This window comes from Nicotiana attenuata, unplaced genomic scaffold (assembly GCF_001879085.1).
Source record: "Nicotiana attenuata strain UT unplaced genomic scaffold, NIATTr2, whole genome shotgun sequence".
Classification (NCBI taxonomy): Eukaryota; Viridiplantae; Streptophyta; class Magnoliopsida; order Solanales; family Solanaceae; genus Nicotiana; species Nicotiana attenuata.
The window spans coordinates 102,044-114,141 of NW_017671231.1; the positions used below are offsets into that span (position 1 = coordinate 102,044).

General features: G+C 39.4%; 2 protein-coding genes across 2 annotated transcripts; one reads left to right on the forward strand and one right to left on the reverse strand.

The window, feature by feature from the left end:
- The first annotated feature begins 2,685 nt into the window (after positions 1-2,685).
- LOC109206863 lies at positions 2,686-3,555 on the forward strand. Its single transcript, XM_019369723.1, has one exon. It carries the CDS (start codon positions 2,771-2,773, stop codon positions 3,395-3,397), a length of 627 nt encoding a protein of 208 aa, XP_019225268.1. The 5' UTR covers positions 2,686-2,770; the 3' UTR covers positions 3,398-3,555.
- Positions 3,556-4,010: 455 nt separating this feature from the next.
- Positions 4,011-6,491, reverse strand: LOC109206869 (pentatricopeptide repeat-containing protein At2g29760, chloroplastic-like). Its single transcript, XM_019369728.1, has one exon. It carries the CDS (start codon positions 6,362-6,364, stop codon positions 4,520-4,522), a length of 1,845 nt encoding a protein of 614 aa, XP_019225273.1. The 5' UTR covers positions 6,365-6,491; the 3' UTR covers positions 4,011-4,519.
- Between the last annotated feature and the right edge of the window lie 5,607 nt (positions 6,492-12,098).

Below are 12,098 nucleotides of genomic sequence, written 5' to 3' on the forward strand. Positions count from 1 at the left end.
TTGATTATCAATAAGACGTTGTGTTGTAGTAAGTCTCAAAGAAACTTAATTGAGTTTCTAAAGTATTCGCGAAAGCGGTTGGTTATATTGAGACTATAAATAAAGGAAAGATTTAATATCTTCTATTATTACAACTTGTAGCGGGGTAATATGTATGTGAAAAGCTACCCGCTTTATTCTCCAGTTTGTACTACACAAATAAAAGAATGCCACAATAAAGAGAAGTTTATTGATATAAAAACCCATATCATAATAAACTTGGAGTTTATTGATAATTGCACACGTCATGGTGTAAATCTGAAGTTTATCAATATTGATCATTTATTCAGTTGGCATAATTGTTTTAACCTATATCAATTTAAGTATGATGTGCAAAAATAAAAGAGAATTCACATGGGTAAATATTAAAAAACTAGAAAGTTCTTTACGAATTCTCTTATGTTGTCTGTTCTCATTAATTAATATACCAACTAAAATTGAGATTGAATCCCATGAATGCTGGAAATATCAAAGGTGAATATGGGCTCATTCACCTGCCATGTATACCACATAAGATGCACAATGAGATGGTTACATGTGCAATTATTATTGACCCGCAACCTAGTGTTGCGTAGGTAACTTGCTCAATTAATTTTAATTTCGAGGCATAATTTTTCAGATTTTCTATTCAAGAAGTTCATCTTGATAAGTTGGTTTACATGACAGTTGGTTTAGCAAAATGATTTATTTAGTGCCTCCACTTAATAGCTAAACTATTGCTTATGAGAACAAAGTTATCTATATCAGTTTGATATAGGTTATATACGAAAGTATATTACATTCTCTCCTCACAAGTGGTTCAGGGTCAGGAACCAAATAATTTCATCTTATTATTATTGATGTGCGGTGTATATTTTGATTAACATCATAACGCACAAAGGTGGATTCTCAAAGTTAAGGTAACAAGTTAGTTTTTCTAACATGAGGGGGAGACATGATAAACGGTGAGAAAAAGTTACATGGAATGAATTATTATTTATACATCTCGATCCTCGAATAAGATAATATGAACTTTTCATAAAAAGATAATTCATTTGCAATATATTGCAAAGCATGCCAAACGCATTTGCTGACCCAAAGAAAGTAACTATATTCTCGTTGCAAATGCTCCTATTACCTAGAAGGACAAAGTCTATGGTACGCTTAAAGCATATAGACAAATCGGTTTCAAATAAACTTCTTGATAAAGAAGATGAGCAAATGATCAAAATGATCATAATAAAGGAGACAAGTGATCTAGAAGATCACATGACATAATGCTTCATAAAATCTCAATAGAGGTTTAGGTACCTGAAATGAATGAAGAGATCTCTATGTTATGTCTTTATTAAAAATGTTGAAACCGATATAAAATGTTCGTCGACAACATCTATGATACCGCTAAATATATATGAGGATCTTAAGTCTGGAGAAACAATTCACGTAGAATTTGGTTTCATATGAAAGACATGTAGTTTTGGACCTGCAGTTCAAACACTTGAAAGTATAAAGTCAATGATATGTGCAATCAGTTTTCGATATCTTATTTGTCTAGCATGACATGAAAACTTGATATGCATCTAATGTCTATTATATGGCTTATATGACTTAACAATCCCTGAAGGATTTAAATTGCTTAAACCATATAGAATTTATGGTCATGAAGTACTACATCCTCAGTGCAATTTGTGCACAAATGTATCTTGCTATAACTATATGCATGATAATATGATAGCAAGAGTTTTCACATCTATGTGAAGATATTGAACTGACGATTCCAACAAGATCATATAAAGACAATTCATCTCTATCAAGAATGATGATTTCAAGGTGCAATACATTCATTCAAGTTAATATGCCTGATTTGTTCATCAAATCTCTACCAAAGATCTTTTGAAGATTGTGCACAAGATTGGAATGCAAATGCTTAAGGATGTGAATTGATGCTCTCATCAGGGGGGAGTTAATACGCGTTGTACTCTTTTTCCCTTACAAGGTTTTGTCCCACTGGTTTTCCTTGCAAGGTTTTTAACGAGGCAACCAAAAGGCGTATTGTTAGATATGTGTACTCTTTTTCCTTCTCTAGAATTTTTTTCCCACTGGGTTTTATTTTAGTTAAGGTTATTCAAGGGGGAGTGTTATAAACAGAATTTTATTTATGGTGAATGTCTATATTTAGAGAGATTCTAGGGTTTATTACTTGGTGGCTAAGTCACTCTCTCCCTGTAAATAGAGGGTTCTATTCAATTGTAATTGACCCCAAAATTTAATATGAATCCCCTCTCTCTCTTTCTCTGCAATATTGTTCTTCTACTTTTATAGTTTCATAACAGAAATAATAATTTTGTCGAACTTCTAAACTGACAAATAATTTAAAACAACTATTTTTAGAAACTAATGGAGACGGAGGGAGTAAATTAATCTGAATTCCGAGGGTTGAATCATCTCATGTGCCCTTTAAAAGCGACGAAATTCACAGAAATCAAAAGGCTTTTTTAACGTTTACAAAACCTCAAAATGCTCACACTTTCAAAACCAAAAGGAGGGAACTCAAACTCTGAAACATCAATCGAGACGAAAATGTGGGGTCTGTCCGAATTTAGCCGTTAAATGTTATAATTCCACTATGCCACATATTTCCTCAACGGCCATATTCTCTATATATAGAAACTTAAAACATTTCTACCTGCATCACCTAATATTATCACAATCCAAGTAGAAAAAACAAATATACTAATATTCATTTTCAGAAATGGCTTCTTCAAAGCTTAGGCATTCTTGTTCCTTCCCAATTTTACTGCTTTCTTTTCTGAATTTCATTCTCTTCATTCTCTCTGCAGCCTCAGTAGCTCCAATAGTTGTACTCAAAACACCACCAACTTCACTTGGTTGGGCTTTTCTCATGGTTTCTGTCATTTCACTTCTTTCTTGTTTCATTGGTTTTTACTCTCAGCTAACTCATTGTTGCTTCATAACACACATCTCCCTTCTCTTAGCGTCGTGCATTGGCCAATTACTCGGCATTTTAGCCTTGTTCACTAAAGAAAAATCGAGTCTTTCGATGCTGAAATCACCAAGAGACCCTAGAGAAGCAAAAGTTTTGGTGAGATTGGAATGTGGGGTTTTAATGGCTATGTTTGTAATGCAATTGGGAGTGTTGGTTTTGACATGTGCAGTGCAGAGTTGTTGGGTTAGAGATTATGAAGGTTTAGAAGCAGAGAGAGAGGCATGGTCAAGGAAGAGGAATCAGAGAATAGCTAAAGTTCAAGAAGAGTCAATGGCAAATGCAACCAAGATTTCTGAAATGAAAGCTAAGGAGTTGGATGAGAAGATTAAAAACAAGTATGGACAGTGGGTTAAAACTGATTTTGAAGGCTAAATTCAAACAGAGACAAATTAAGAAGGTTTTAAGAGGGTCTTTATATATGCATTTGTGAGGTGTAGTACTTGTTATGATGATGTTATTGAGTCACTACTGTGTGGCTATTTGGAATTTGTGGATTGATTTTATTTGTGTAAAGCCTTGTTACAGCTTCCTTTATCTTGATGCAGAAAGTTCCATTTAATTCAGTCACTTATACTAGCCAATTTCCAGTCTCTAATAAGTTCAAAATTCTTTAATTTCTGGGTGTTCTTTTTATTCTTTCTATTTTTCAATTTTAGATGTTGGTGGAGCTTTGGTGTAACTGGTAAAGTTGGATGCCATGTGAGCAGGAGGTCACGGGTTCGGAAACAGCCTCTTGCAGAAATATAAGGTAAGACTGCGTACAATAGACCCTTGTGTTCCGGCCCTTCCCCAGACCCGCGCATAGCGAAAGCTTAGTGCACCGGGCTACCCTTTTTTAGACGTTGGTGGGAGGACGGGAGAAGCCAAAATGATATGCTTATAATGACTTTCCAGCCATGTTATTGCACATGATCAATACATAAGATTTACACTGAATTGCATATTGTGACAGACCATAGAATAAACCATGCATGAGCTTGAGAAAATGGTTAGGAAGAACCAGAAATTATCTATTCATTACTTTTAGAAAGTACAGCAAAGAGGAGATAATTAACTACAGCAAAAGAAACTTTCTGTATACCGTTGATTATAAAGAAAGAAATTTTACACTTGGCTATACTTGGAATATTTGTAAATATGTGTTGATACAACGAATAGTGGACCAACACATTTTTACAAGAAATGGATATAGCAGAAGTACAATCTTCTCCATTCTTCCCATCTGAGTTGATATTCCATGGATAACCGTCAAATTTGCCCAATCTTCAGAAACATAGTTGGAGAGCGTAGTACAATTATGCTACGTACAGAAGGATGGCTTGTTCCTGAAAGGGAATCTATAGATTATCTCATAATTGGTTGGACATAGGTGCGATGATTTACTTCACCAGTGAGGTCTCTGGTTCAAGTCCAGGATGGCCAAGCTGCAAAAGCATTCTTCAATGGACTGTAACAGATAATAATACTACTCTATGCTTAAAAACAACAAGAGAATTAACATGCTGCTTGCTTATGCTTCAGTTGCACACCATGTTCACGCAGTGGAACTGTCGAGAAGTTTGAAATCCTTGACCCAGACAAAAATGTGTGAATCCGTTGATTTATCTCAACTGAACTCTTGCCAGGAATCTTTTCCGCTTCCACTTCTTCCAACAAAAACTTCAATCTTGCTACTTCCTCCCACCTCCCAGCTTCAGCATAGATATTTTTCATGAGTATGTAGAAAGGAACTGTCTGGGGATTTAAATCGAGTAGTCGATCTGCTACAGATTCTGCCAGCTCAAGATTGCCATGAATTTTGCAAGCACCAAGCAAAGCTCCCCAAACATCTGCATCAGGCTCAATAGGCATGTTCTCTACAAATTCATAAGCCTCAAGAAGTTGACCTGCTCGTCCAAGAAGATCCACCATACAAGCACATTGCTCCACACCTGGCATTATCGAGTATTCTGTTGTCATGCTCTCAAAGTGCTTCCTCCCTTCCTCTACAAGACCTGAATGTCGACAAGCTGTCAATACAGCAGTGAAGGTGAAGCTATTAGGTTGTATTCCTTCTTCTTTCATCCTTGAAAAGAACTCAAGAGCATCTTTCCCATGACCATGAGAAGCACAAGCACCTATAATTGATGTCCAGGAAACCACGCTTCTATAAGGCAACCTGTCAAAAACATCTCTAGCCAATTCTATACTACCACATTTCGCATACATGTCAATAAGTGCATTTGTGATTGGAACATTGCATTCCAAACATTTGCTTTTGACAAGCTCATGAACCCATTTTCCAGTACCAAGTGCCCCCAACCTGGCACAAGCCGAAATAACAGTAACCAATGTAATATAATCGAACTCTACCCCTTCATCTAGCATTCTCTGAAATAGCTTAATTGTAGCAGAACCAGCATCATTTTGCTCATAAGCAGCAATGATTGTATTCCATGAAACCAGACTATGCTCCTTCATTTGATCAAACAAAGACCTTGCGACGTCAAGAAGTCCACACTTCCCATAGAATGCAATCAAAGCGTTAACTAGTGCAACATCTGTTTCCACTCCTAACTTAATACTATAGCCATGAACCAACATTCCCATATCCAAACACTCCAACCGTGCACAGGCGGGAAGCACACTCACCAAAGTAATAGCATTAGGCAAAGTACCCGAATTGACCATTTTGAGAAAATGTCCTAATCCCTTCTCTGGAATTCCATTTTGCACGTACCCTGCAATCATAGCTGTCCAAGAAACTATATTTCTCCCTCTCATTCGATCAAACACCAACTCTGAATCCAAAGTCTCCCCGCTCTGTGCGTACAGAGTAATCAAACAACTCTGTACAAACACATCAGATTCAAATCCATGTTTAATTATGCTACAATGTACTTCTCTACCTTCTCTCAAAGCGGATAACACAGAGCAAGACCGAAGCACAAAAGGGAATGTATAGTTATCAGGTAAAAAACCCAGCAAATGCATGTCTTTGTAAAGGATTATAGCTTCTTGACAAGGACCCAGATTGGAATATCCCCGAATTATAGTGTTCCAAGCAAACACATCTCTTTGAGGCATTTGGTCGAACAGCTTCCGGGCATAGTCCATTGTGAACGACAAAGAACAAGCCAAAGATATAAGCTTGGTACATACTGGGAGGTTGGCGAGGTAACCAGTTGTCAAAGCAAGAGTGTGTAACCGTTTGAGTGCTGCGAGAGAATGGCATGAATTCAAAAGGTAGCTGAAAGGGAGGAATGGTTGGTTGACAGTGGCAAAAGTAGGCAAGTCAAATGGTAGGGTGAAGAGGGGCTCAAGCTTCCTGAGTAGTGTCCTTAGCGAATTGGCTGACATGAAAAGAAGAAATTTGTCATAATTGTACAAACATATGGACTATGCTCTCAATTTGGAGCTTTAGCGGTTTGGAGTAAACTAAAAATCAAAGATTTTCATAAATACCAAGTACAACTTTGCTTAAATTACCAACAATAAAAAAGTACAACTTTGCTTTCTATTTATAAACTAGATAGGCGTTGGCCCGTGAGTTCGAAACTTAATTAATGGTTTTTTAAACACAAAGTACGTTTTTAATGTTTTAAAAAAAAAAAAGTCACAAAAATGAGTATTTCGCAGTACTATACTGCGAAGCGGGTTAACGGAAATTTTGCCGTTAAAACAATTCGCAGTATCATACTGCGAAGTAGTTTTTTTTTATTTTTTTAACAAAAACACAGCGTTTAATGTAATAGTTGGGCCCAGCCTTATTTAATAAAGTCAATTCGCAGTACTACTGCGAATTGCCTTAATTAAATAAGGCTCTTCTTCTTCCATCTTCCCCGACATTCCAGCCCCCCTCCATTAAAAAACAAACTCAAGAGCTCCTTTCTGTCCCCCACCCCCCGTTTTATTTTTAAAAAAAAAAAATCGGGCCCACCCGTCCCATAAAGAGCAAGGCGTGTAGGTCCCACATACACAAAAAGCTTTGGATACCGTGTTTCGAGTGCAAAAATTCAATTTCAACAATATTCAAAAAATTTACATCGAGGTATTTCAATTTAGTTTATGCCGAAACTCGTATAGTCATGCATATTAGTATTGTTTAGCATGTTTCCATGTGAATTTATGTTATGTTTGTGTTTAATTTTGTATCTTTTATATACCCGGATTGATTTATTTGATACCCGAATTTATGTTATGTTTGACCAAAAATGCTACCGGATTGTTTGTGTTATATTTGATTTATATACCCGAATTTATGTTATGTTTGTGACAAAAAATGCTACCGGATTGTTTGTGTTATATTTGATTTATATACCCGAATTTATGTTATGTTTGTGACCAAAAATGCTTAAAATTGATAAATAATTTGTATTCTTATATAATTTGTATTAAAATTTGATAAATAATTTGTATTGTTAAATAATATTATTTATTTTGTTTATTTGTATTGTTAATGTTATGTTCATATTGTAGAGCCTTATAGCGTAGTAAAATATAGTATCTTTTAGCGAAGTAAAATATAGAGCCTTTTAGCGTAGTAAAATGTAGAGCCTTTTAGCGTAGAGTCTCAGTAGCTAACAAAATTCTAAAAATATTGAAATTGAGACGCATAATAATTAAGGATTATTCGGTGGTACCGGGCCTCAAAAATCAAGCCTGGAACCCATAAATAACTATTATCTGCAATTCAAAAATTTATAATTTAATTTATTAAGTTAACAAAATTCTAAAAATGTTGAAATTGAGACGCATAATAATTAAGGATTATTCGGTGGTACCGGGCCTCAAAAATCAAGCCTGGAACCCATACATAACTATTATCTCCAATTCAAAAATTTATAACTTAATTCATTAAGTTAACAAAATTCTAAAAATGTTGAAATTGAGACGCATAATAATTAAGGATTATTCGGTGGTACCGGGCCTCAAAAATCAAGCCTAGAACCCATACATAACTATTATCTCCAATTCAAAAATCATACTTAATTATTTAATTTATTACACTAACACAAACAATTAATTTTGTTTAAATTATAGTAGACGACATGGCGTTTCCTCCGCCTGCGCATCCTGGACCTGCCGAGGATCAGCTACTAGTGCTGCAGGGCGACCATAGGTCCTCCTATGTTTGGGAGGGACAGCTATCGATGCAGGCTCTCCGCCCCAGGAGGCCTGATGATTTGTGGGAGTTTATTGCCGAGCATCCTTTCCATGAGTGCGTAGTAGAGAGCCTCCAGACTACGGGATTATATACCATTTTTGAGCTTGGACGGATGCAGCTTGATTGGTCGCTCATCACGGCCTTGGTAGAGCGGTGGCGACCGGAGACGCATACATTTCACTTGCCCACTGGAGAGGCCACCATCACGCTGCAGGATGTCCAGGTTTTATACGGACTGCGCGTAGAGGGACGCGCCTTCGCACTGCCCCACCACCGGAGAGGGATGACTCGTGCACAGTTGGCGGACATGATGGGGCAGTTGACTGGTTCTAGACCTCAGGGTGACCAGGGTGGCAGTAGCGTGGCTTTGTCATTCATTAGAGATCAGATGGCGGATTTGCACCCAGATATTACCCACGAGACGGACCATCTTTGGATTCAGAGGTACACTCGGTTGGCGTTACTCCTACTTTTCGGGTGTGTCTTGTTCCCGGACACTTCGGGGGAGTAAAGTGAGTATGCGCTTTCTCCATTGTCTTGAGCAGCTGGATGAGCTACCACAGTACAGCTGGGGTGCTACTGTTCTGGCGTATCTATATAGGAGCATGTGCCGGGCGAGCGTAGGTCCAACGGTTGATATGTGTGGTTTTCTGCCCCTCCTACAGGTGCAAAAGTTTTCCGAATACATTGTTCGTTACCCCAAATTCTATATCGTGAAATGACTCATAAATTTACATCAACATTTTATCTTAGGTTTGGGCCTGGCAGCGGATCATGCCGTTGCAGCCACCTCTACCACTACTCCCGTCCGGTGAGGATTATCCGCTTCTCCCTCTAGCTATCAGGTGGATTCTCCGGCGTGGGACCTACCGAGGGACGGATGCTCATCATAATCTCCCCCTTCTTAGGGATGTGTTAGATATGTTGGTGGACGGACAGGTAAATATGTACCTACACTTGGTTGTTTTAAATTGAGTTGTGTTTTGCGTACTCATTTTTTTGTTACTATTGGTAGTTCATCTGGACGCCATACAGCATCGAGTTGCTTGGTCAGCTACCCGCTTGTTGCTCAGTCGACCGGCTGATTTGGAGCACCTCCGTCCCGTTGATCTTCTGGGATTACGTTGAGTATCATGCCACGGAGCGTGTGCTTCGACAGTTTGGCCATCCTCAGCCTATACCGAGGGAGCCTGGATGGGAGCCTACACACTATCAGCGGGACGACCGTTCGAACATGGACCGGCAGTATATTGGATGGCTACAGCAGCAGATAGCTTATTGGGAGGACCGAGCTGAGCGCATTCCGCTACCACCTACAGTTTTCCAGGAGGCCTCTATTCATCTGTATGCTGGGTGGTACCGCCGTCATACCCGAATGATGATCGGGAACCCTGTTCATGTACTTGGCGAGCGCTACAGACCGTACGCCGGGAGGCACGAGGCACTGGTATGTTTTTGTGACTTATTAATATCTTATAATTGTGTTATAGCGTTATTTAATTACTATTTTAAATGTTTCACAGGCTATTGGGCTTCATCGCATCTACCAGTCGGGACAGGAGATGCAGCAGCGTTCGGACATCCCTGAAGTGGTTGAGTATGGCCGGGAGGTGGCTCAGATGGCTCGTCTGACACTGTTGCAGGCGAGAGATGCCGAGAGGTTAGACCATGAGCCTCAGTATGTGGCTCCAGAGGCCTACCAGCAGGGTAGGCCAGTCCCACGAGCCAGGGGTAGGGCACCAGCGAGGGGTCCCCCACCAGGCAGGGGTGCCCCACGGGGTCGCAGGGTACGGCGAGGAGGTGGTCAGCAAGGGGGCGTTGAGGTACCTCACGCCCACCACCCTGAAGACAGTACGACGTCATGTCCAGTTGGTGAGAGCATTTGCACATTTACGCCGACTATAAAACGGGACTCACCAACATCCATTTTGGTTCGGTATACGCGTTCTCTTTTCTGCACTTTCAGCTTGCCAAATTAGTCCTTGTTTACATACAACTAAAAGGCTCCGGTGGCCAATAATGCTCAGCACCTAATGGATGCAAACTTCCTCCTATACGTGTCTACGTATGCAAACCACTGTATTGCCCTATGAACTATAGTTTGTTGCCCCATATCTACACTTGTTGAAAGCACTTCAACGCATGTGCGCACGGCATGTTGGTAGGATGGTTCCATTTCCCACGATGACATAACCTTCTATTTTCATTCACCTTCTGTAGATTATTCCCACGCGTGTCCATTGATAATGCGGTCTTAACCCAATCGCCAATAAATAAGTTCAAAGGCACGTCTGCGACCGAAGATATGCCTTTCTTTTGGTTATAGTACAACCATTTAACTCCTGGTGGACGGGCTGTAATACAACTCTTTAATCTTGAACCTAATGGACAACTTCCAAAAATGGAATTTCAAGAACAAGGGAAATCAAGTCCCACATCCAAGGTTTGAAGTGATTCTCATTTGAAGTGTCATTTCACATCTGTGCTCGCTGATAAATTTACCCACTTTTCACAGAACTAGTTTCTTCTTTGTGGCACGCAGCATCCAGTGACAACCCATAAATCACCTACGGATACAAGCCTTGTATTTCTCCGTAGTTGACTCACTTACCTCATCTCACGACACTCTCTTATACTGTAGATTTTTACAGCCCTAATTAGGCGAGCTTAATCGGGGAAATACATGCCCTTGTAAGAACAGCTGGTCTGAGATTCATCCCACATTTTTTCACTGAACCGTTAGGAATTCATCATCATGCCCTTGTGAGGGCATCGACGCTTAGGCATGCTTGGCAAATTATCAGGTAGGAAATATTTCGCTCATGAAAATGCACGTGGGACTCATACACTTTTGGTCTAGCGGGAGGTGAGGAACAATGCTCCTGGTCAGCTCAGGTTCAAACATTCACTTCCTCCTCCTCATCATCCCTCATCATGAAGGGTGTGCATCCCGAACTCATCGCATTGTTGTCATAACACTATTCATCCTCCTGACTCTGCGGCATCTGCCAAATCACGATTAAAAAACGTCGTTTATGGGGCAAACTGTGTGAGGCCATGGAGCTTCAAGAAGCTTGTTTTCCACTGCACAAAAAGAACAAATACATAAGTTACCCAATACTCAGGGAAAAAATACTTTAGATATCGGCATATCACTTACTTACAAATCGTATTGTTCTTTGACGTTTATGTATATGGAGATTTTTCATGTTGTGATAACTACCAGATGGACCACCGTGGTTCCATTTACTCCCAGACCTGCCATATTCCAAAACTAGGGCGGGGTCATAACCTTGTAAAATTCAAAATCCGAAACGATGACCCCCTATAAAAAATATGAGCTGTGTAATACAAATCCAATTAAAACATGAAAAAAAAAATCGCTAAAAACGTAGTAAAAATAAAGTTTACCAGTTCGTCTTTGTTATTTAATAAGTGGAATAACATTATTTTGTGGCTGCTCATTCGCCTGTGGTGGACAAGTTTAAATCCAAGGCAAGCTCTTTCATCTACAATCTGTCCGCAAAAGCTGCTCCAGAATTCAACCACCGATGACTGGGGGTTATCCCTGCTATGCACCGCCCTATTACCTAGGAAGTCTTCCACCTTCACGTCATTTCCAATAATTTTATTTACAATTAAATTTCCTTGTTATTCATCCGGGAATCGCAAAAAATTCTCTAAGAGTTTCATCATCCTCGATGTCAAACTCAGAATAATAAGCAAAACCCTGCGAGTCACTAAATAAGGAAATCTACCGGTTACTTTAAGGCTAACCAATGCCCCGCTCACTCATTTTTTTACGTAACAACATACCAATGTATCGTACTCATTATTAAGAGGCAATTAACATGTGACACTGTTGGAGGTGAGCTATCCTCACGAGTCTATTCCTCCACCACAACCTACCCCCCCCCCCCCCATACT

Coding starts and splice junctions, on each gene's coding strand:
- LOC109206863 (XM_019369723.1), top strand. CDS start 2,771: ATGGCTTCTTCAAAGCTTAGGCATTCTTGTTCCTTCCCAATTTTACTG.
- LOC109206869 (XM_019369728.1), bottom strand. CDS start 6,364: ATGTCAGCCAATTCGCTAAGGACACTACTCAGGAAGCTTGAGCCCCTC.